The 26,753-nt window shown below is 37.5% G+C and overlaps 1 protein-coding gene across 1 annotated transcript; it reads right to left on the bottom strand.

Annotated features, from left to right (window-relative positions):
• Nucleotides 1-23,443: 23,443 nt before the first annotated feature.
• On the bottom strand, nt 23,444-25,703 carry LOC118439452 (zinc finger protein 271-like). The gene is made up of 4 exons (XM_035860763.1): nt 25,593-25,703; nt 25,481-25,531; nt 24,656-25,060; nt 23,444-24,285 (listed from the first exon to the last, which is right to left on the bottom strand). Exons 3-4 carry the CDS (start codon nt 24,944-24,946, stop codon nt 23,884-23,886), a joined length of 693 nt encoding a protein of 230 aa, XP_035716656.1. The 5' UTR covers nt 24,947-25,060; nt 25,481-25,531; nt 25,593-25,703; the 3' UTR covers nt 23,444-23,883.
• Between the last annotated feature and the right edge of the window lie 1,050 nt (nt 25,704-26,753).

Raw genomic sequence — 26,753 nt, 5'->3', positions numbered from 1 at the left:
AAAATATGTTATAAAATATGCCAACAATTTCAATTCTAATTCATTCAGTAGTTCTAATACCACTCTAATGAACATTAGTTCTCCATGAATCTGATATTTGATAGTTTAAAAATTCACTAAGAATCATTACTGTGACCTACATAAATGGTTGAATAGTTAGTAATAATAATTAATCGCATAATGAAACACAAGTTTAAGTGTTTTCCATGAATTTTGCATCGACGTCTTGACTGCTGATGACAATGTTGGAATTACTGAATAATTGAATTGTGTCTTAAGACATACATAATTGTCTCATACACCTTTATACTTCTATTTATACTTTTTTTAGTATGTAACCTTATAATTTGTGTAACTTGTCAAACTTAATAAAATACGTGAAGGACCTAATAAAACATAAGCTCTTATCCTCATTAATGCAATTATTGTGTATGGTATTACAGATACATCTCTTTAACCATATACGCTACGCTAGTTGACCACAGTTATCATGAGGTCAAAGATATCAGTCCAAGTGAAATTTTACAAATAGCACTCCCATCTCATGTGACCAATCAAAAAATTTTGGTGCAAAAGCTGTCAAATTTTTTGCACATTGCCACAACTTACCAGCTTTGCAAATTTCACTGTCATAATTGTGTGTCAAATTTAGTAACATTTTTCAAATTTACAAAATTTGTAACATTTTGTCAAATCAAATTAAGTGTTAATTCTGGCAAAATTTTAAGAAAAATCAATTACATAAATTTTGCAACTCTTGCATCACTAACTCCCTGACAGATTTATCGCGATGTGTATTTCCAATTAAGGACGGAGTTAAGAACAAAGTACTTATATATATAGGTGAAAGCATAAAACTTTAATTACAGTTAAAGATTACTATAAATATGGATGGTGTTGATGCGTTGCTTAAATTATTTCAGATGAATAGACCTGCATTAATGTTCTACAGTGTGGCGTACGTTCATATCTTAAATAGTAGTTACTAAGCTAAAAAGCTAAAGCTAAAAGCAAAAAAATTAAATTTCAAACATAATAAATAAGTATAAAACTCTCGAATTTTGGATATTATTCTAGTCAAAATTAATTATTTATCGTATGTCTGCGTTTTATTATTATTATGTAAGAGTAAATATTTAGTAAAAATATCTACTCTTACATAAGATTAAGAACTCAACAATATTTCGATATATTTATAAATATGCACAGTGTCAATGCATAGAGATTCGCATGATTTCTATAAGGATGAGTTAATAAATTTGAGACTGATCCGAGACTTATAGACTTATGTTGTATTATTTCAATAAGTTTCGATATTCATATAAATCGTTCAAATCTGTGCATGTCCCTTCTCTGTTACTCCCAAACTGTCAGTCTAACTAATATTGTAATCAAATCAGCGTGAGGATATATTTAGCTGGGTAACCTGACCAGCCATCCCTAGATTCTTCGAGGCTGTTTTATTGCCAGCTTGTCTGGAAAACCGTTCCAAAAATGTCTAACCTTCTCATAATATACTTACACGAAAAGATTTTTTGTTTCTATTTCAAATTCCCGGAATACTTTGATCAATCTAGTAAAACCTGGCATCGTACCCCCCAAAAAAAATTATTCTACTCTTTCTATCTTACAGAAGTTATTGTTTTCGTTATCGGTGTATTTATTGCCGCAGTTGAATTGTTGCATGCCGTAAAGATGGCAAACATTTTAGCAACAGTTATTCTTATCATTGCCATTAATGGATGCGGATTCGATGTCTCTTGGGGATTGGCGATGTTTCGATGGTCTCAAGATTTTGTCGCATTCACAAATGCACTGATCAACGAGGTTCATCATCTGCCAGGAGGTAAGTTTAAGATGAGACAAAAAACAGAATTTCTCTACATTTGGGGATCTAAATAATTTACACATTGCCCAAAAACATTTAGAAACTATGTTAAATTAAACAACAATTAATCTGATACGTGAAATACAAGAACTATTTAGTACTATAGTCAAAAATCAATTGAATGAGTACCTTTCCATATCGAATCTTATTGTGATAAATAATTAATATGTATTTCCAAGTCCAATTGTAAATACCATAATATTCATTATTACCAATAGCAGACCCCCACATCTATTGGTAGACATTACATAAATAGCTCTACAAACTAACAATGTAGACCATAATTTCTTAATAAGGATTGCTTATTGTGAATGTCAAAAACCTATTTTTACAAACCTGAACTAACGGTATGTATGCATGCTACCATGATAAATAGTTTTTTAGCAGAAAGATGAATATAGAAATACACGTTTGTAAATCAAGTTTTACTCAGGCCTTCAAATTTTGACTTTACTTTACCCTATCAAGTACTTTTAACTTGTTCAGTATACTTAACATTATCTATCTTATGTACTTTGCAGTGGCCGGAATTCAGAAACGAACCAAAAAATGGAACCAGTTCATAATAACGTTCGCCACGTTTCTCATCGGATGCTCCATTCTGCCCATACCCTTCGCCATCTTCCAAGCCTATTTAACAGTCCAGGGCAGATTTTCCTTTATTCTATACTCCATGTCAAATTCGATCTGTCCACTGGAGACGTATTTGACCTGCAAACTATTAACCTTTGTGTTGACAGCGTCACTGTATTTTTTTATTGCATTCCACGTCAGCGCCAGCATCTCTGCCGCGGTTGTTAATGCAGCTTTACTACTGAACATGGTAATCGGCTGTATAAATAATTTGACCACGAAAAATTTCAATTGTCGTACGATCCATATGTATCAGAAAATCTATATCGTGTTAAAATTTTTGGAGCCGATGGCAACCCTGATTTCGACGATATTGCTATTGATGGGATTTGGAACTTCTGTTACTTGCAATTTCATGAGTATCAGAATGCTAGGTGTTGTGCCGATGCCGTTCTATTTGTATATCCCTGTGGCGGCTGTGTCTGCAATCATTGGTATTGGAACTTTGCTCCCATACAGTACCGTCTGTCATGCGAAGAGCAGTAAATTGTTGGCGGGTTGGAAGTATTGTGGGGGAAGGGAGCGAGGATATGTTGACAAAATGGTAAATGGTTTGAGACCTATTGGGTTTCAAGTTGGGTTCGGAGGGAGTACATATTTTGTGCTGAAGCGGTCGACAAAATCTAAATATTACAGTGCCATACTGGATGGAACGTTTAATATTTTGCTGGCGTAAATCAGAATTATGTACGTGTCTACAACTATCTACCTTGAGCAGATAGAGATAAAAAAAATAAACTCCCAAAACCCACCAAAAAATCCCAACAGGCGCCTAAAGGGGCATGATTTATTTATGTATCAAGCATAGAAATGCCCGGGCTTATTCGACATGATTGAAATGATCGTATTTCTGAGACATTGTACTTCATGGAGAAAATCTGTCGTAGAGAAAATCTTTTGAGGAGCCTAATTTCCAAGGCTGGGAGTTAATGAAATAATGCCCAAGTCAAAAATTTGCGACCTACGTAAAATTATCAGAATTTACATATCTGTGCATGCTTGCGTTATGTTAGATAATTACACGTAATAAGTATTATGGGTTAACTCTTGATTCGATTTCCCAGAAAATGATAACGATCCGTTATTAACGAAAACAAGGTTTTTCTGTGAAATTCATATCAGAGGTGTTCACTTACATACATACAGTGTGTCCACTTAAAAACGAGTCCACTTTTGGGGGGGGTAATAAAAGTGATTTTATTTGTACTAAAATTTTTTTTAACATAAATCCTTTTGGTATACAATACCTTAGTATTTAGTGATGCCTCCACACGCAATTTGCATATCTCTAATTCGTTTAGGGAAACTCTGCGTCAGATTTTCCAAAACGGTAACCGAAATTTCCTTCCATTTTTTTTGGAAGCGTCGAATTAAAGAAGAACGGGTTCGTGGAATTGGCTGCTCATACGCGCTATTCTTGAGATAGGGCCACAGATTCTCGATTGGGTTCAAGTCCGGGCTATTTCCTGGCCAAGTCCCCTTCCCCCAGACTGTTGAAATGTGCTCCCCTAGGAGGCGCATGCTCTCTTTTGCAGTGTGAGCTGGTGCCCCATCCTGCATGAAAGTTATTTTTTTCTTACTTGGAAAAAGTAGCTTATTGTCCATGGCTTCGAAGTAAGTAGGAAGAATTTTGTCACGGTAATAGGCTCCGTTTACATTTTGACCACTCGGAATGATGTGCAAACGAGAGACGCCCCTCGAACAGTACCCAGCAGCAACCATAATCTGAAGACTTTTTTTCGGTGTAGATGTTGCTGGAACCTCCGTTCTTTTTTCTGTCCTGTACCTTGTGTTCTGAGGATTCCCCCGAGGGTGAAGATAAATCCAAGTTTCATCGGTAAATAGTATATGTCGACGTTTTTCTTCACCCCTTTCACCCTCTGTCAAATAGCCGTTTTCGTCCAAAAAGTTACCAATCTTCAATATTTTTGGCAGACAAAAGTGGTTTTTTAGATCTCTTGAAAGCTTTATTTCCCCATGTGGTGGTTTTTAGATGATTTTGAATGGTAGATTTGCTAATCTTTTTATCCATCCGTTTGAATCGATTTGTGAGATTGATGGCGGCCGCACATTTTCGAGTGGAACTGCCAGTTTTTCGGTACATTCTAGTTTTAATCATATTTTTAGTGGTAGGTGACAGTATGGTGGGTTGTCCAGGCCTTTTTTTGTCAGCTGTTGACTCTCGGTTTTTCCAACGCTGGACAGTACTTCTTGCAACTTTGATTTTTTCGGAAATTTCTCTCTCGGAGTATCCCTGCTCCAATAGTGTTTGAATTTCTATTCTTTTCCGTATTCTGTTATATAAATACTTGGTATACATTTTGTAAAAAAATCACCTGTGTAAATAAACAAAGAAAAAAGTTATGCCAATTTGTATTACCTAGTGCTCATGGTAGTTTGGTGGACTCGTTTTTAAGTGGACACACTGTATGTTTAGATAAAGGCTTATACCATTGTAGCACAACAGAAAGGAAAATATATAAATCCAAGTTAATATTTACTGCTTCGGATCAAGCATTTGCCAGGAATAATTAACTTGATACCGCTTATCATGGATAATTTTACAAAACCCGTTCGCCTACGTATTTGGGAACGACACTCACGGAATGATTTGTGAAGCAATTCTGAATAGCGATCCTTATCATGTATGTCAAAATGTGTAAAATAAATTGATTGATTAATGGAATTCAAGCATTTGCATATACTTCTTCATGTACATAGACATGATCTAATTTTTACATAAATTTGGTCACAACAGATTTTACATACCTTACCTAACTATGTTGGAGGCGTATGTATATTAATCTACCCATAATCATGAAATATAGGCCCTTGGTTATATCTGTATATACATACATACAGGGTGTTAATAAAGTCCGATCCCATTTTTCCTGTAAAAAAGTGAAGGCTAGTATAAAAAAAAACTACCCGTGATACTTACAAAAAATGTTCGACATATTTACCTTAGTATTTGGTCTTGTTACCATTTACTTTAACCATGCCCTCAACTCTTTGTTTAAGGCTCTGTGCTAATTTTTCCAATGTGCCTCTGGAAATCGAATTCCATACAGGATGGTGTTTAAAGTTTAATATAGCCTTTTTGCTTTCTTTTCCATGAAAAATTAACACTAGAACCCTTTTTGCCCTAATAAGTAAATAAGGTCCCTAACATGGTATATTTTTAAATACTGTGAAATATCCTTTTTAACAACTCCCAATTCCGGCCAGTGAACCTCAGCTAACTCAACGGACAACATTTAAGAGACAATTGTAAACGACTGACTTTCTAAGTATTCGGCCATTCTGTTCTGTACAACCATTCTGTGTAGTGGTGCCCTTGTTTCCACTTGCACGTCGCCATTTGCAAGTCTGGACGGAATAGGTATGGCGATCTTGATAAAATTGTAAGTACTTCTTCAAGTGTAAATATTTTATAAAATATCCGTATTTTTATTAGTTTATAACATCAACTGTCTTGTTATACTATAGACTGCATTATAAAGCAGAAATCCTTGTACATATCTTGCTAAGTTGCTCCTCAACGGTAGGATGAGTTTGATACATACATATTTGCAAATACGGAATTCCTTTTCCTTCACGTAAGTAATAGAATAGTCTAGTCCAAATTAGATTCTAAATATTTATTAACTTTCTGATTCTTTTAAAATTACAGTAACAAAGCAGGATATTGAATGTAGATTAATGGAATGTGGACCGTATTTGTTAATGACTAACTCCAGAATTAAAGAGGTAGGGTTGACCTTTTCGAATTTTGATTTCGATTTTTTTATGCCTACTCGATTTCTACTTCCCAAAAACCGCGAAAAACGTTTTTGAAAAAATTTAAAAAATATCAGAATGCCCCGTACCCTCAAATTTGATAAGCCTCATTCAAAACACTTTTTCTCACTCAATTTTCATCCGATTGACCCCAAATTTATAACAGATACTCATAACAATATTCCGCATGAGGGATTTTTTTGAAAAATTCGAAAGTCTCAAATTCAAAAAGATATAGCCAATATAGGTATTTTCAATGTTGGATTGTCTCAAATTACCCCAATTACCAGGTCAACATAAAAAAGATACTTTTTTGATGGTTTACAGGAAATGATCCCGAAAACCTAGATTTCCGCTATCCAAACGTTGATTTGGACTTTTTGCGATTTTATAAATTTTAACTTATCATATCTACTTTAATTTTAGACTTTCGAATTTTTCAAAAAAATCCCTCATGCGGAATGTTGTTATGAGTATCTGTTATAAATTTGGGGTCAATCGGATGAAAATTGAGTGAGGAAAAGTGTTTTGAATGAGGTTTGTCAAATTTGAGGGTATGGGGCACTCTGATATTTTCTAAATTTTTTCAAAATCGTTTTTCGCGGTTTTCATGAGGTAGAAATAGAATGAGCATAAAAAAATCGAAATCAAAATTCGAAAAGGTCGACCCTACCTCGTTAAGTCTGGAGTTAGTCATATGTGGAAACGACGGAAACTTGAATTTGGTAATTCAATGATTCCTTGGAAACAATTAAAATTCCATACATTTTTGTGTACCAGGCAAACATTAGTGTTAGATTCAAAAAATGTTCAGATAGGTTGTTCATAGTTTGAACTCCTTTCTTAGTCATCATAGCTGTCAGAAAGTAGATACATACATACATACAAACAATTCTGTTTGTGTAATTGTTTCCAACATACGAATCGTAATTTCGCTTACATCTTACGAATATTCTGTATTATCTTGTCTTCAGTGAAACTGACAGTTGGTAGTTTACAAATTCCTTGGTGCTTTCGACAAATTTCGAAAAACTATATTTTTGCGAACAAATATTATATATCGGATATATTTTTGTTCAACAAAATGATACTGATTTTTTTTGGAGTGCACAAAGCAATCTTGGTTGGATTGTCTTTACTCCTACTCCATTTTGAGACCTTTTTAGACATCAATTTTATACCATATTAAATAATATTAAACAAAGTGGATAGAAAAAAAATTAAATCCAAAATTAAATAAGATACTAAAATGGTTCTCTATAAAATATAAGGAATTAGTTCCTTTATGGACCTTTGACCGTGAGGGCGCCTTAATTACTTATGCGTGTTTGAGAGCATCGCAGCTTAATTAATTTTGAATGAATTGCGAAGTGTTCAACCGATTTTAATTACATACATATATTCGAATGGATTTTATCCGACGTTGAACCTGACATTTGGTATTGTTCAAGTTCAATTATAATTAATTAATTTCTCCCAAATAAGGACCCCCTGTTCAGTCAAACATCGACCTTGATGACCTTTAAAATCCTCTGTTATCTTTGGTATTGTGATGATTGAGCTGTCCATATTGTTTTCACATTTATAAATATATAGCTCACTAAAGTCGCTTAATACATTTTCGACCAGGAAAATTCAACTTCAGCGGGTAAATTTGTAGAAAATATACAATCACTTATCGTCTTCAATTCGTCTTCTTGTGGACTTTTCCGAGCATTTACCAATGTTTTATACTCGTGTTCCCTAACAGCTAATACTCTTATGCAGAGTATCAGAAGTTTTACATCCGAAAAAATAATGAGTTTTTGAAACAGGTGTCGTTGTCGAATGCACTTATTGATTGTTTGGAAAATGCTTGCCAGTGGCAAGTTCCCACCAAAAAGTCAATCCGACTATTTTATAATGCTGCTGTTCATTAGTTGTTCTTATGTTTGTATGTGCATAAGTATGACTCTAATTTCTTGTATTGTACAGGGTGTTAATAAAGTCCGATCCCATTTTTCCTGTAAAAAAGTGAAGGCTAGTATAAAAAAAAACTACCCGTGATACTTACAAAAAATGTTCGACATATTTACCTTAGTATTTGGTCTTGTTACCATTTACTTTAACCATGCCCTCAACTCTTTGTTTAAGGCTCTGTGCTAATTTTTCCAATGTGCCTCTGGAAATCGAATTCCATACATCTTGAACTTTTTTTTACTAGCTCTTCCCTCGTCCGGGGTTGTGGCTCTTTGTATACATTTTCCTTAAGTATGGACCACTGGTTCTTCAGGGGATTCAAATCTGGGCCGTTAGCGGCCCACACCCCCTTGCTCCAGACCGTTGAAACTTGCGTCTTGATGAGACTCAAACTCGCTTTTGCTGTATGGGCTATAGCACCATCCTGCATGAAAACTATTTTTCTTTCATTCGGAAATATTTCCTTGTTCCCCATGCTATCGAAATAGATAGGTAATATTTTTTCCATATAATGCTTTGCATTGACTGATTGGCCTTTTGGTATGATATGTAGAGGGGTCACGCAACGAGCACAAAATCCACCCGCTACCATAACTTTAAGCCCGAATTTTGGGATCGCTCTTGATGGTACATCCGATTTGTTTTCTGTCCTGTAACGAACATTTTGTTGGTTCAATTTTGGATATAGTTCAATAATAGATTCGTCAGTCCAAAGGATGTGACTGCGCAATTCTTCACCAAGTCTTTTTTCACTCAAATGGGCACTTTTCTGAAGGAGTTCTTCAAATTTCAGACGGTCATCGATATATTTTTGTGACATGAGAGGTTTTTTTGGTTAGTTTGTAAGCTGTGTGACCCCACTTCGTAGTTTTCACAAATTTTTGCACGGTCACACAGTTAATTTGCTTCTTCTTCTCTTTATAGCGTTTTGAGTCATTTAACTCCCTTGCTCAATTACGTAATGAACTACCGGTTTTCTTGCAAAGTCTGTTTTTAATCATTCTTTTTGTGGTAGGTGACACCTTTCTGGGTCGCCCTGGTCGCTTTTTGTCGTGGACAAAATTTTTATTCTTCCATTTCCAAACAGTTCTGCGGCTGCAGCCCAATTTTTGCACAATTTCTGTAGGTTTAAGCCCCTGCTGATGCAATGTTTGTATCTCAACTCTAAGATGCTCATGACTTACACGTTTAGTTGTTCCTCCCATGGTAAAAATTTGAAATAAATAACTTCACTGGTTCAAAAGTTCCAGCTGAATTTGTAACAACCACGCTCCAAAAAATGCATGGGATCGGACTTTATTAACACCCTTTATTACATCTTGAACCACCACAATTATTACCAACTAAATTGGCTTGTATTCTTACTTATTATTAATTTTTGTTGTTAGCACTAACCAATTTGCCAGTATTACATATTATGATTTGGTTAAATATAATTGAGACCTAGGTCCTCTGACCGAACCGGCAATAATAGAAATTTTAATTAACCTACCGTTGGTATTGGCCAGTTCTGAAGGAAAAATTAAGAAAGTTAAGAAAAGGTTTAAAAAATCCATACTACATGAGACTAAACTTAGAAAGTATTTGGAAAAGCACCCAGGCATGTCACTTCTTATATCTATATTTATTCAACAATTTGCCGATTCCACACTGTTGGACTTTTTTCTTTATCACAATGTGTACAATAATGAAAGTTATCTCATATCCATTATATGAGAAATTATTAAAGGATTGATATTTACGTAAATATTTTCATCAGGTGGAAACGTCAGTAGTTCAAAAGCTAGTCAAAAATCTTCCTCACACGATTCAAGATAGAGCAGAGAATATAGTGATCCACTTGTCCAGCGAGATGCTGCACTTACACTTGCGTCTAGAACTTTTAGCAGTCTATCCTAGGGAAAGTTCCAGAAAACCTAATAGTAAGTGGAATAACCTTTAGAGTAGAATAGTCTTTGGGTTTAAATCTAGAAAATAGTTTTTGGTAGGACCTTTGGAAACACTTTGGAAAATATTTATTATTATTGCATATGCTACGCTGAGTTTAATTACTAAAACTAAAATAAGCATTTTGTGTAAAAAATGTTTACATAATAACTAGTTTTATGTACAATGCTGTTCTAGAAATGATATTCTGAGTGCCAAAGTGGCTTAAATTTACTACGTTTTGATCTTCCTATAAATTATTTTTGTAAAAAAACACTCTTCGGTGAGATATTAAATTTATAAGATGTTATTAATTATTTCAAGGCGAGAGAATTTGAGTGTAAAGGTCACTCACCGCCCCACTCTGAACTTTTCCTCTCTTCCTCCCCTCTCATTCATCGTCCCCCGTTCGCCAAAAATATCCTCACAGATTGACGAAAAGTGATTTTTACACGAAAATACCTTCACTTGCGTTAGAAATCGTATATTGTGCACATTTTGGTGTGGGTGGGACCCCCGTACTCTCCACCCATGCAAATAGTTTATCTATTTAGTTAATGTGTTAAAACACAATTTCTAATATTGTTTTTAAGCACCATATTTGAAATTTTTGAAAGAACCATCGTGCTAGATAAGCAAATTTTAATCATTATTCTGTAATATAAATAGCTTAAATGTGGAATTCGGTATATTCCAAGTTTAGCTGCGAATTAGCAAATTATCAAACAAGCATCAAAAGATATTTAGATGACCGCTCCATTAAAGCCTGGTAGGGTGATTGATGAAGATGTGTTTTATAAGCAATGATTCTTAATGGTGGATTTTATTTTTATTTGTATAACATTGCATACTTGAAATACGACGAGAGGTTCTCATAGCCTTACAGGTCCAGTTCCAACAACAGTCTATTTGCGTACGTAGTTTGGACTTCTTTCCTACTAATCGTATCTTTTAGATATTTAATATTCGTGTACCAACAATTTGTATTCTAATTCAATAAATAATCCATACACTAATCGTAAGTATTTTATTCGGATAAATATTAATCTTCGGTTAGCTTGACATCTAATAGTTTTCAAGTTCATTATGCACACTTAGGATTAGCTAGACATTAGTTGTTTGATAAATTTGTATTCCCGTTATAATGATATCTCTGTTTTTTTCTGCGTAGGTTAGGAGTAATTTGATAACCTTGGTGATACGTTTTCAGGACAGTCAAGTTTTTCGTTATATACATAGCTAAATATTTACGATACCTGATCCCGTAGTTTGCTGTATTTTAAATTGTCTTAATTTTGGAGATCAAATTTACATAATTACTTGACATATATATACATAGATGTGTGGAAAGGACGGGAACTTGAATACGGTAATTTAATGTTTTCTTAGAAACAATGAAAGTTTTATATAATTTGGATATTCTGATACAATGTCAACTCACCTTTTGCTTTTCTTGAAAACTTTTAAGGGTTATGTTGCAATTATTCTAAAAATTCCGAGACGTGGATGCTAAAACTTTTTAAAATGACGTTCAAGGATGATGGCGAGATTGCATAATCCAAAGTATCTACTGCATTACTTGTGACACCTTCTTTAAATTTTCTCGTTTTATTGTCTTCTTGTTCATGATTATGCTTTGATGACTTGTGCGGGCTTGAGTGAATCACAGCCTAATTCATATTGTAATGAATTCCAGAAGTGTTCAACTTTAAGTAGTGTTCAATTGTTCAAGTGTTCAATTTTAATTACATACATTCGAATGGATATTATTCCAAGTTGAACCTGACATTTGGTATATTTCAAGTTCAATAATAATTAATTGTAAAAATATCTATTAGTGATATGGTTCGAAATATTGTGTCTTACTTGTTAATTAACAATTATTGTTTCTAATTATAGGTACATTGTTAAATATATCTATAAATAATTCTTGTAACATTTGACTATAGTCAAACGACTATATAGTCGTTTATTTAAAACCAGATTCCTTAGACGTCAACCCGTATTTTTAACTTTACTTATTGGGTCCAAATTTAAAAAAATGTGACCCGAATTTAAGAAATTGGATCGGGATTTAAAATGATGTTCAAGGATGTGTTTTGATATCTCTTTTTTCATTTTCTTGTCATAGTCTTCGTGATTATGTTTCCCCGATTCTGAGATAAGAATTTGGAAATCAGGGTTGCTTGTTGTTCTGATTCTAGCATTATATTTGAATTTATCATATCTGATGCAAATCCACGACCTGTTTATTTTGCATTTCTTTTGATACATCTACATTTGTATCCAGTGCGAATCAGAGGTCCACGCCGCCGCGCCGACGCCGCCGCCGGCCCCAACGCCGAGGACAAAATTGACGCCGCCGCCGCCGAGTAAAATCTTCGGCGCGCCGCTGAAGCCAGTTTTTTCACGCCGATACCATTATTTACCCGATAAATTCCTTTTTCAGATATATATGTATACAGCATTGTACCGAAATATTGTATTGAGTAAGCAAATTTTTCCACAAAATTTAGTAATCTGCTAAGCAAAAAATAATCACTTTCTATTAAACAATAGCGTTATAAATAGAAAACGCAAATTCTTGGAAGAATTTGTGTTATTTAGTGGAAAATTATAATTTTTTACTAGCATTTTCATGAATTTTGTGAAAAACTGGTTGCCCTAATGGGGCCACGCCGCCGATAATCTTTTTGGCTTCACGCCGCGGCGCGCCGCCGCCGCCGGTTGAGACCTGAAATAGTCACGCCGCCGCCGACTATATGGTCGGCGTTGATCTCTGGTGCGAATACCTGCCGGCTTCCCTTTCTCTGGTAATGTTTGAAACCAAAGATATTGTTCTTTCTCCTTGATTAAGGCAAGAGATTAGGGTAGACTTATATGTATAATGAGCATGCGAATTTTAACTATCATGCCGATTTTGACCCGAGATATCTCAAAATTTTTCGCAATTTCGCAAATCGCAATTTTTTGCAATTTTTTTCCATCGATGCCTACGGAACTTATCCATTTTTAAAAATAAGCATAGATGGAACTTATCAATTTTTGGAATTACATTCTGTAATTTCTGTAAATAAATTCTGTAGAACGAGTTTAAAATTTAGAAGCTTTAGAACTTTAGAAGTTTTAGAATCCGCAATTATATTGCAGCGGTGCTTACCTAGTTTTCGAGTTACACTCCGAAATGTGAGAATGCGAATTTTGAGGCGCTTAATTTTCGACCAGAAATGTTTAGAAATGTTTAGCTATTTCGGGCATAGTTCTAGTCCCTGCACGGTAATTCAATATTTAGGAAGGGATGCATGTGCAGCCACACCGTCTGCTAAATGCCTACATATGTACTACAATAGTCAAAAGTCCTTCCGCAAATTTCGACATAGAAATTCACCGCCTTCATCTGCATTATAATACTGGGTTTTCACAAAAAAAATGAAAATATTTCCTCCTCACGGACTACCAATATTTAATTATCTTGCTAATTAAACAACCACCTATGTTTAGTAATCATAGGTGGTGCCCATTTTTCCGGATAAAGTAACAGCGAATTTTTTAATTTAGTAAATAATTGATTCTGGCAGGTATATAGCTATGTACATGGTTTTACACGCTAAGTATGTACAAACACACAAATGAAGTAAACATATTACAATAAATTTGCAATATTAACTCTATAATAATTTGGTTGTTAGATTTATCAAATTTACGCCATATTGTATGCTACGGGGCACAATCATCAATTTATTAATAAGTATTTGCATTTTGCCCAGATAAATAAGGTAATTTATTTGTTCACTAAAACATATTTATGTTAATTTTGGAAGAATATCTAACCAATTTACGGTCGAGAATGTAAGGAGCTTTCTCGACCTTCTTATTTTTTCTAAACGTGAGAGTTCGAGTTTTTTTATGTTTAGGATCAACGAATTATGGATTAGGGTAGAGCGAGGTTTGGTATGGACGTTTTTAATAGATATACACCTAGTTAATACGAGAAATTCTTAGGTTCTTAGGAAATTCTTAAATTCCTTAGTTCTGGTTACAGGAAATATGAAGCAAATTAGGAAGTGTAGAGTTATTTAAATACCGGTCCAGATAAAAATTGTAAATTTATCACTACCATTTACCTTGAATTTAGAATTAGTGCGAAACTCTTATAATTATCGTGATAGGTATTTCCCCTGTCTCCATATTTATTATAGACGTGGGTGTTTTACAAAACTAAATAGAAAAGACTTGGTAAAGGAAGTAGAACACTTTAAACTGATGGTAGATTCTTATTTATTCCAATATATTTGACAGCGACCGGTTTCAGAATTTTCATCAGGCTGTAATTTCATCGACACAATAATTTTGACACGATATAATAGTTTTACTGATCGACTTTCATCGTTACAAAATTCGTATCTATTTGGAGTCAAGTTTAATTAAAGTTAGTCTTTAAAGAATCTTTTGCGATAATAAGGAATATCTCATGTGACTTTGTTCAAATACAAGTGGAAGTGATTTGGCAGAAAAGAGAAGAGGAAATTTACTGTTTCATGTTAGGAGTAGGACTGTGTTGGCAACGGTAATAGCTAATCACTGCAGTTGGTGTCCAATGTTGGAAAGGCAATTGTGTTAATAAAGTTGCGTTACTAAATTGTTAATTCGCCGTTTATTGCACAAATCGTTGTCACTGCCTACTATAAGGCAGATGTCCCGTGAACTAAATATAAAAAACTAACCCTTGTATATTTAAGGTTTAAGACGAATTTAAAAGATAACTGATGAATATTTTAATGCTTATATTTTGTTATAATCCAATAGATGCTTGGTTGTGCTGGGTTTTTGCTTATTTATGATTTTTTCCCGACTTTCGTTGAAGTGTAACTAATTCTTATTTTAGTATATTAGGAATATTTATACACCTCTTCAAACAATCTTATTGTACTATCTAAACCATCATAGGACCCGATGTGTGGCAAAAATATTGGCTAGTTTTTATAACCCGTGCATCTAAGGATGTGTACTTATTTGGACCAATGCATGTATGTATGTATTTTATTGGTTGATTGAATAATGTGTACTTTGTAAGTAATTGTCTCATACTCCCATGCTTATGTATACTTCAATTTATAGTTCAGTATTTAATCTTGTAATATGTGTAACTTGTCAATTTTAATAAAATAAGTATGTTGAGAACTTAGTAGAATCTAAATTTTTTAATGACAATTATTGTGTTGTATGTACATAGGTACTGTTGGATAAAATGATCTAATATTAGGTATTTAGGTTAGCTATTTCAAGTAGCCTTTCATAACGGATGTTTATGGCACCGACTTTATTGGACCTTTGTACAGTGTCAGCTCATTCTTAGCATTCCCATTCTTGGGAGAAGGATTTAGCACTTCCTTTCTATTTAGGTCAGACACTTTGGAAAGTGTCGTGAGGAACAGTTTCATACATTTATTAATACATATTCTATTACTCATGATGTCTATATAATCATGTTGCATGTTGACAATAAATTATCAGTCGATTGGCAACCGTCGTGTTGTATCGTTGTTCATTATTTACCACATGGTATCTTAATCGTGGTTTTCGATCGCACAAGAGGCAAGTTGAGATTTTCGAGTTATCTCAAGTTTTACGTTTTGAGACAGAGTGAGAGGTTGGGTATGCTCTAACAGAGGGCATTAGCCAGGTAAAAGCTTTTAGCTAATCCTTCTCACTTTTCGGGAAAGTTGAGACTCTTCTGAGACTCCTTCTCGTTGTCGTCAAAACTGGTTTGTCCAGACTCGCGTTTAAGGATAAAGTCGTCAAGTTTCGCGAAAACGTCGCGTTTATTCTTACTTCGAGTAGTGAAATAATAATCGTCAAATTACACAGCTCCATACTTACACAGTTTACACAGTACACAGTAGTTTACACAGTGTGAAGTTGCAGCAGTGGTGTGTAACTAGATACGTAATCAAGATTCGAGTGGTAGCGTGGAAGAGAGTCATCATCATGAAGAAAGTTGAGACGTCTCATATTCCCAAGTTGAACGGGGATAACTACCAGCCTTGGAAGCTACAGGTCACCTTGGCGTTGCAGGCTGGGGGCGTTTGGGGGTACATAGATGGTACGAAGAAGAAGCCAACCCTCAAGACCGATGGGAGCAACCAAACAGACGTGGACAAGTGGGACGAGAACGACGTGGGAGCTCGCTCGCTCATTGTTCAGCTACTTGAGCAAGGTCAGATGGCGCATATCTATGCATGCGACTCAGCAAAAACTACCTGGGAAAAGATTGCGGAAGTAAATTCCGATGCAAGCATTCTGAACGTGCAGCGGACGCTCACCAGGTTCTACAATTTTAAGATTTCTGAAGATCGGTCTGCGGTGGAAGCCTGCGGTGAACTGGAGGAGCTGGCGAGAGCTCTTAAAGAGATGGGGAATCCGGTGACTGCACAAGCATTGGTCATCAAGGCTGTATCGTCTCTTCCCGAGTCGAAGTTTCACGCGTTTAAAAGGGCCTGGGGCAGCGTTGACGCCGCAAGTCAGACCATGGCAAATCTCATTGCAAGAATCAAAAATGAGGAACTGTCATTTAAGGCCAACGGTGAAGGCGGGGAGGAGCAGCAGCAGTTCAACATCGCCTTCAACGCCCAAAATGGTAACAAAAAATTCCAAAAAGGAAAATCCAACCAGCAGCAACAACAGCAGCAACCCCAGAAGAAGAAACGAGAAGGGGCGTGCCGGAACTGCGGTATAGAGGGACATTGGGCGAGGGAATGCCGTAAACCCAAAAGGGAAGAGGGTGATGAGGCTAAGTGCAACAACAACAACAACAATAACAACAACTCCAACCGCAAGCAGAACCGTAAAAACAACAAAAAGCAGAATGAGGGTCCTGGGGATTGCCAAGCGTTCCTGGGGGGGCATGAGATGGAAGAGGGGAGCACCCGATGGATTAGTGACAGCGGGGCCTCGTTCCATATCACTGGAAGAAAGGATTGGCTGACGGACTACAAAGAGTTCAAGAATCCCATTCCTGTCAGCATCACGGACAACTCCTCCATCCGGGCACTGGGGAAGGGGACCGTACAAGTGGAAGCTTGGGTGCAGGGGGAGTGGTATCCCATATCTATCCACAACGCCCACTATATTCCTGGTGCCGTGAACCTCTTTAGCGAGGGGATCATGGACCAGAAGGGGTTCAAAATCGTGAAAGAAAACGGGAAGACCACTTACTATTTCAAGGGGCAACAAGGACCTCAAGCTTGGTGGCTAAATGGAAATTATGTAATGGGTTTCCGCGTCCCGAAAAACTCTGCATACTCAGCCACCATCAACAAGACGAAATTGTGGCATGAGCGATTGGCCCATGTCAATATGGGCTACATCAAAAATGCAGTGAAAGTTGGGGCAGTTGAGGGGATCAAGATGGAAGATCTTGCGTCGGACTTTCACTGCTCGGATTGTCATCTGGGGAAAGAGACACGACAGCCTTTTCCAGAGAGGGAGAAGAATAAGAACCTGCAGCCGGGGGATGTTATCCACGCCGATCTGTCGGGCAAGGACTCCACCACGTCTCTACAGGGGTCAAATTACTTTCTTCTCCTCAAGGATGAGAAGACCGGTTTCCGGCAGGTGTGTTTCTTGAAAAAGAAGAGTGATGCTGCTGCCAACATCATCAACTTTTTGAAAATGTTCAAAAACCAGACCAGCAAGAACATTAAGATTTTCAAATCCGACAATGGGGGAGAATTTATGTGCAGAGAATTGCAAGATTATTTCCGTGACCAAGGAATCCTGCATCAAACATCCGCACCTCGCTGTCCCGAGACCAATGGGCTAATTGAACGGGACATGAGGACCGTGAAGGAAGCAAGCAAAACGATGATCATAAAGGCAGGACAGTCTCCGGGCATGTGGGAGGAAGCCGTGGGGTTCGCCGTGTACATACTCAACCGTCTCCCAAACCGGAACTCACCCAACTGCACACCCTTTGAGCAAGTTTTTGGGTGGCCTCCAGACCTGAGCCATGTCCGTACATTTGGATGCACAGCTTACGCCCAAATTCCGGAGGAGGACAGAGACCCGTCGGATCCGAAGGCAAGAATAGGCAAGCTAGTGGGGTATGGGACCTTCGGACGCAAATTTAAAGTCTACATTCCGGAGAAAAGGAAAGTTGTTCCAGCCAGGAATGTATCCTTCCTTGAGGACGGAGGAGTCCGAACCAGTTACGAGGTAGAGGAGGATGATGCGAAACATGAAAATGAGCAGCAGCAACAGCAGGAGGAGCAGCAAGAGAAGATTCATGATGCATCATCCCAGTCCACTTCATCTCATACCACAAAACCAGATGAGGAAGAGGTTTTCATGGATGCAGATGATGAGGGGGAGACGACAATTCTGGTCGAAACTCCAGAGGGGAACTATGAGTACGACCCAGACAAGAAGAAGATTGAGATCCCCTCCAGGAAACTGAGGTCAAAGGACATGATCAAACCTCCTAAAAAGTACCAATCGTTCGTGGCTTCATCTCCTACAATTCCAAGGAATTATGAAGATGCTATTTCTCAGCCTGAGGGAGAAAAATGGATGGAAGCGATGAAAACGGAGATGCGCAGCCTGGAGGGGAATCGTACTTGGAAATACGTACCGAGACCTCGTCACGCCAAAGTTCTGGAACCAAAGTGGGTCTTCAGTATCAAGAAAAATATGAATGGCGAGATTGAACGATTCAAGGCTCGTCTCGTCGTGCGCGGATACCGACAGCAGTTTGGGGTTGACTACCAGGAAACTTTCTCAACGGTGGCTCGTTTTGAATCCATCCGTTTCATTCTGGCTTTCACAGCAGCAGATGGGTGGAAATACAAACAATTCGACGTGAAGACAGCGTACTTAAATGGCGTCCTTGATGAAGAGATTTTCATGTCGCAGCCAGAGGGATTCGAAATAGACGGGGATGATCTGGTGTGTCTACTTCTCAAGAGCCTGTATGGATTGAAGCAAAGCTCACGATGCTGGAATAGGACCTTCTCAGATTTCCTGAAAAGCATTGGGTTGTTTCCTACACACAGCGACCCTTGCGTGTTCATCGGTGTCATTTTTGGATTCATAGTTATCGTCGTTCTGTACGTGGACGATGGAATTGTGACATCAAAGAGCGAGCTAGCAATTGCGTTTGTTGTGGACGCCATGAAAAAGGCGTTCGAGATCACACGAAAAGATTTGGAGGTGTTCGTCGGAATTGAAATCACCATTGAGGGTGGGACGATGACACTAGCCCAACACCAGTACACTGAGGCTCTACTGGAAAAGTACGACATAACCGAGCGCAGGACTGCGTCCGTCCCAATGAAGCAGAATTTGGATTTGGTGAAAGCTGAAAATTGTGACACTGCATACCCATATCAGGAACTGATCGGCTCACTTCTCTTCCTGGCCCGTGTAACCCGACCAGACATCGCGTATGCTGTGACGAAGCTATCGCAATTTAACACATGCTATGACAAGACCCACTGGGATGCAGCTCAAGATGTCCTCCTGTACCTGAGAAGGACCGGCACTCTGGGGATTCAATACGAATGCAATTCTGAGTTCGTAATCAGTGCCTACACCGACTCTGACTTTGCCGGGGACAAGAATGACAGGAAGTCCACCACTGGGTTTGCAACGTTCGTGAACGACTCGCTTATCACTTGGTGTTCCCAAAAGCAAGATGTGGTCACCCTTTCCTCCACAGAGGCGGAATACACCGCTCTGTGCGCCGGAGCGAAGGAAGTCGCCTGGTTGCGAAAATTTGCAGAGGAAATTGGAAGAGAACAAGAGGAGCCAACAACAATAATGGTGGACAATACCAGCGCAATTCGGCTTGTGGACAATCCCGAATTTCATAAAAGAACAAAGCATGTGGATGTTAAATACCACTACACGAGGCAATTGGCGGAAGAAAAGAAAGTTGAAGTGGTCTACACTCCCACACAAGACCAGAAGGCGGATATTCTCACCAAACCATTGGGAAAGTCCAAACATGCTGACATGGTGGAGAAGATTGGCCTGAAACCCGTCAACCGAAAACCAAGGGGAGGTGGGGGCAGTCTCTTCTGGACCTGGGCAATGATGATGTGTCTCTTGGGAGTAACACAGGGAGTGAATGTCCAAAACTCCCAACCCATTCTCTGGAGAGGAAGCCCTGTTCCTGTAATTTCTGGATATGAGACGGTCTACCTAAGGATAAAATTAATCAGCCCATGCACCCTGCTCACTGAAGAAATCGTACCGAAAGGACAACTGGAGACTGCAAAGAAAATATGCAACGAGATGTACGAGACTTATTTCATCCATGAAATGAAGCAGATGTGTCCTTCTTTCCATAACTTCAGTATGAGCAAGCACAGACCGAAGAGATTCATCCTGGTGGCCCTGATTGCTCTTGGCGCTGTGGTGGTGACTGGACTTGGCATTGGGGGAGTGGTGCTGGCAGCAAACAATGCAGCAAGAATTTCAGATCTGGAAGAAATTTCAAGTCTCCAAGAAAAATCCATTAATCAATTGGAGGAGCAGATGAATTTCACTGAAATTGCCTTGCAAAAATTGCGAACTGATTTCAACATTTTGGTTAAGGACCACGAAGTCCTAGACAAGAATTTGAACGAAATAACAGAGAAGGGCCCCAACACTTACTTTACCATTTCCTACATAACTACGAAGCTGATGATGGGGAAACAGGTTATTAAAGAAGCAACCCGGGCCTGGAATAATAAGAAAATCCTAAACGGGATGATGGACTATTTCAACATAACTCTTCCATGCGGAGAAGATGAGTGTCCACTTTCACTCGCAACAGGAAAGAGATGCTATTTCGGGGAAGACATGAAAGACCTGTACATTCAAATGGACATGCCAAAGGTCAACAAGGCGCTGCAATTGGTTGAAGCTGACGCATTTGACTTGATGCTACAAACCTGGAACCAGACATGCAGAATCACCTACAACGGACCAGAGAATGCTATTCTCTCCAAGAAGGAAGGATGTCCAGTCGCCCTGAATTTGAAGACATCCCGCATGTACGACCTGGTTCTTTCCTCCTCGCAAGACTGCCTGAAGGGATTCAAGAACAAGAGTGAAAATTCCTATTTCTCTGTGAAACACTGTCAAGGGAGAGGAGAGAAAGATGCAGAAGACTTCATACAAGTCAAGCCACATCACGGGTCCCTACATGTGTACTGCTTTGGATGCAACATTACAATTGACAACTTATCGCAAGAGTGTCCCAAGGAGGTCTTCATCCTGCCCATTGGAGCTCGATTTCGGATCAACAACCAGGAGTTTACGGGATCCATCGTGCACATCGAACACCAGGACAGCCCAGACCCACTCTTCACGATGAGGACAAATGCTTATCTCAAGCCGCGCGTGGACTACCAGGAACTGATGAAAGACCCGATGGTCAACAACCACTTTGTCTTCAGCAAGGGAGAGACGTGGACCCATTCGGAAACCTGGCATATGGAGATTGGATTGATCATAACCCTGCTCGTGGTCATCATAGTCCTGGCGTGCATCCTCACCAAGTGCTACTTGGACCACCGGAAGATAAAGGTGAAAGTGGTAACAAAACCAAAGCCACTGAGGAATCAAGAGATTGAAGAAGATGAGGACTCCCAATAATGCGAATGAGGGAGAGTGTTGGATAAAATGATCTAATATTAGGTATTTAGGTTAGCTATTTCAAGTAGCCTTTCATAACGGATGTTTATGGCACCGACTTTATTGGACCTTTGTACAGTGTCAGCTCATTCTTAGCATTCCCATTCTTGGGAGAAGGATTTAGCACTTCCTTTCTATTTAGGTCAGACACTTTGGAAAGTGTCGTGAGGAACAGTTTCATACATTTATTAATACATATTCTATTACTCATGATGTCTATATAATCATGTTGCATGTTGACAATAAATTATCAGTCGATTGGCAACCGTCGTGTTGTATCGTTGTTCATTATTTACCACAGGTACCACAAACGACGTGCCGGTTAGTCCATAATTTTGTTCCAGATCTCAAGCTCCTTGTAGAAAAAATAGTAGTCTGCGAAACTTTTAGGGGCACGTGCTATAGCTAGACATAAATGAAAACACATACGCTATTGCCAAGCATCAATAAGATTCATCGAATTATTTGTCATGCTCGATTACATATATTGCAAATCGAGGTGTCTTGAAATTTGGAAATTTGGAAATTTTATCCTTATGACAAATCTATATCAAAGCCCAATATATTCATTCTTGACGGTACTCTACCCACCTAAAGTTCCACTGAGTATGGAGGATCTACTAAATTGCGATACCCCCCTCATAGCAATGGATACTGTGTACGATCCCAAGATGGAATTGTATTTACCAAACATATCTTCTAGATTACATCATCCCCAGATTGATTGAGGGAAGCGGTGAGAATATTGATTTCATTAATTTCCTGAAAAAATTTCAAACCAAGGTCTTATTCGTCATCGACACATCGGTTGCTAAAATGGTGGATACAACAATACTTGAAAATTCGAGTCGAAAACATCCCCCGATTGCCTTACTTTGTGTGAAAGATGCACTAGAAGATGTCATAAAACCAGTAAAATTTCAAGGAAACCGCCGGGGAGTACGAAACAAGGCTGACTCACCGTTCAGGATGATTGAGATTAAAGCCGGAACTCGAAATTTATTGGCGCCATATTTTGCTAAAGAGTGGGTGCGAATGTATGAGACTGGCTTGAGCGATATGTGGAACAAGATGTCAAGTACTAGCTTATTTTTACGGGTTAAAGGAGCACACCTGGAAAAGCACAAGTATTTCGAGGCGGTTCAAACTTTCTTTGGAAATCCAAAAGATATGGTGCCATTTCATGAGGCGACCCCTATATTGGTAGAATTGATTAAGCCCATATTTGTAATTTGTGGAGTCATTTTAATACTTGCAGTGGTAGGATTCATAGCAGAACATAAGGAGCTCGTTAGATCTTGGTATTTACATACTTACACACGTACGTTTAGGGAAGTACTAAATTTATAGAAAAATTGAGCAGCAGCTTTAACGGTAATTAGAAATCCAATTTATTTTACCATTAATAAAAAACTGACGTAACTTGAATGTATATTGAGCGGCTAGTCAGATCGAAATAATGGGTAATAATTTGGTTTTATTAACAACGTTTATTTATTTAGATATTTCATCTTGATAAATATTAATTGAAACCATGTTTATATTTTATTTCTAATGCATAAGGTAAATTCCTCAGCAAAATTGGGAACATAATCCACACACCGTCAACTGCTTTTGTTATTTTCTTATAAATATGTAGATGACAATATTTAGATGTTTGAATCAAAGAAAATTTCCAATTCTATAATTTCCACATTATGATGACGTAATACTTAAATTATTACCGTCTTGATTGAAATTGTTCAACCTTATGGGGAAATAATGAGATTTTTTAAATTAATATATAAATAAATACTAATGCATTATAATTGTACAGAAAAAATAAATTTACTTAAGTCGCCTGATACAAAAATAAGAATAAGAGTTAGTTGAATAAATAATTACGTCCATCAAACTAAATAATCCATCCCTATGGTCCATTATGGAATAACTAGTGGCAAGTTCAAATTCAAAATCAGCCCGCTCCCAATGTTGATCAAAAATGCACGTGACTTTTGCGCGAAAATATTCTGCCACTAGTTCTTCCATACACTGCAATATTTCTCAAGAGTATGAATCCGGCGACTATGTTCAACTAATTGTGCAAATCTAAAGAACCACTTTCCACAGAAATAGCATTCGTAATTCTTCACCCCGTCGTGCACCCGCCTCACATGAATGGAAAGCTCGTACTTTCTCCAACTCTTGAATTCGCACTTATCACAAGAATTAGGCGGCGACTTGTTTGAATGTTTGGATGCAACGTGACGCCTCAAGTCATTGGTTGTCACGTATACTTTATCGCACATGTTGCAGGGATAACGGCGATTTTCGTGGGAAGCCTTGACGTGACTCCACAACGTGCCGTAGTGCAGGAAGTTACTAGGACAAAATTGGCATTTGAAAGTTGTCCTGATCGATCTATCCAAGTGGGTACGCTAAGAAAATATTTTATTTGAATATGTGTAATGGTCGGTAAACTTAAAGTAAACGGTGTACATACATAATATACACTGAAAAAAACGTAGTAATAATCATTACGGTCTGGAATGACTATATGTCTCTACTACGTTGGTAAGAACATGTCTCGAAAATGGTAATAATCATTTCGGCGAAATTCAAATTTCTTACCATAAAGTAATGAAATGGATATGTACCACAAGCAAATAAATTTGAATTTAGCTGAACTTATTGTTACCATTTTCGAGACATGTTTTTACCAACGTAAATAGTAGAGAAATATAATCATTCCAAACCGTAGTGATTATTACTATGTTTTTTATGTGTGCAGCAAATATTATTCCTTACCTCATGAGCCCTCAAAGTGGTACGTGATGTACATCTCGACCCACAGGTTTGGCAGGGATAAGGCCTTTCCGTCGTGTGGGTTCCAATATGACGCTCAAGATCATTTCTAGTTTTGAAATCTTTTCTACAAAACGGACAAGTGAATCGGACAGGATTTGGGACGTGTTCCATCCTAAAGTGATTGGATACTTGTTTCTTGTCCAGGTATGTTTTCCCACAACCAGAAAAACTACAAGGAAACCGTGGCCGTTCTTTCGTACTGTGAACACTGTTAAGGTGTCCACGTAGCATTGACGGATGTGCAAATGTTCGGTGGCAAATAAGACATTCATACTTAGGTCGACCATTGTGGAAGGTGAGAAAATGATATCTCCGTCGGGTATTTTTTATCGTTTTTCCACAAATCTGAAATTATGCAAAATATTATTTAGGTTTATTTTATTTTAATACAAACTTAGGAGTAAGAGTGCGACTTATTACTATCTCTTCATAAGTGATGGATGGATACTTTTCGTAAATATGTACATACATAGTTTCTGGATATGAATGAAGAATGTTTCAACAATAATGTTTAAAGGAATAAATATTTTTAATTTTTACCATGAAAGCAAGGAAATAATTTCACTAAAAATGAAACATTATAAAATGTCCATGTCCATCTTTCTGGAATTTTTGAGTTAACGGAAAATTGTTTTTTAGTTTGAAAAATGTTTCTAAGCCAAAAATAAATATGTATGTACACTCCTCCTATGTAGAAGTTATCTAATACAGCGGCTGTATTATCATTCAAATATATAGAATCCTTTGGTTTCTTAACCAACTTACCTCACAGTTGACGGTGACATTGGACTCCTCAGGTTTCCTCTGGTGTGTCCGCTGAGGAAAATTGAGGACAAAAATTGTTAACGAGCTTTAGAAATGTTATCGTTCACCTCACCTCATGACGCCTTAAGCAAGAACTCCGACGAAATCTAGCCGCACAGATTTGACACGCGTAGGGTTCCTCTGCAGTGTGAGTAATCACATGACGAAGATGATCTGACCTGCATTTAGATTCTCATCCACAAAGGGCGCAAGGAAATCGGACAGGATTTTGGACATGCTCAATGTTACCATGTCGAGTAGCCGACTCCTTACAGAGATATGTTTTACCACAACCTGGGAACGTGCATGGATATCGGGGTCGTTTTTGCATATCAGAATGAAGATTTCTTATGTGTGTTCTTAATGATGCCGAATTGCAAAATTCTCGCAGACAAATATTGCAACTATCTTTAATGTGGTCACTGTGTAAGTGGTGGAAATGTTTTCGGATTCCGGCGGAAGTTGTAAATGTTTGTATACATATCTATGTATGTAAATTTGAAGGTTTACATAAATGTGAGAAATTTATTCGTTGGCATTTTACGTCATAGTTTTAAATATTTCTCACTTACCTCGCAGGTTAGATTAACCCTAGGTGAACTGTGTTTCTTGGGACTTTTGACTATTGGGGTAGTTAATGAACCCTTGGGACATTCCATCATTTCGCTGTCGTTTCTGTAATTGGACACCAGTCAGCGTTGCCTTTTCCTATGTTTTATGGAAGACTGCAAAGACACACAAAGACAGACAAAATTACAAACAGAGTAGTGACGTATAATTTCCGTAGGCTTTATAATTGAGAATAGAAGCTTTGTTATCTAAGAATATTAATTTGACACTACCAGATTATAGTACTTGCATACTTTCTACAGACATACTGTGCGTACCCATGTCTGTGGTATAGGTAAAACAGAGACGGGTCAACAAAAAAAACACCATCCATGATGGATGTCCATAAAAATTTGAAACTTCTTCGGAAATCATAAAATATTTGCAAAAATATTTTCTTCCTGTGAAATTTTTCGAAATTTCTCGAAATCAAAATAATTTTTAATTTTTTTAAATTTCGGAAAATTTCACAGGAAGAAAATATTTTTGCAAATATTTTATGATTTCCGAAGAAGTTTCAAATTTTTATGGACATCCATCATGGATGGTATTTTTTTGTTGACCCGTCTCTGTTTTACATATACAAACAGACATGGGTACGCACAGTATTTTGACCGACGCATTT

The sequence above is a fragment of the Folsomia candida genome, unplaced genomic scaffold (assembly GCF_002217175.1).
Source record: "Folsomia candida strain VU population unplaced genomic scaffold, ASM221717v1 Fcan01_Sc036, whole genome shotgun sequence".
NCBI classification, from domain to species: Eukaryota; Metazoa; Arthropoda; class Collembola; order Entomobryomorpha; family Isotomidae; genus Folsomia; species Folsomia candida.
This window is presented reverse-complemented; position numbering and strand designations above follow the sequence as displayed.

Bases quoted from the DNA above. Each gene is read 5' to 3' on its own strand.
- LOC118439452 (XM_035860763.1), bottom strand. From the start codon at position 24,946: ATGCTACGTGGACACCTTAACAGTGTTCACAGTACGAAAGAACGGCCA. The intron at 24,286-24,655 runs GTAAGGAATAAT...ATATTTTCTTAG, and splicing joins CCACTTTGAGGGCTCATGAG to CGTACCCACTTGGATAGATC.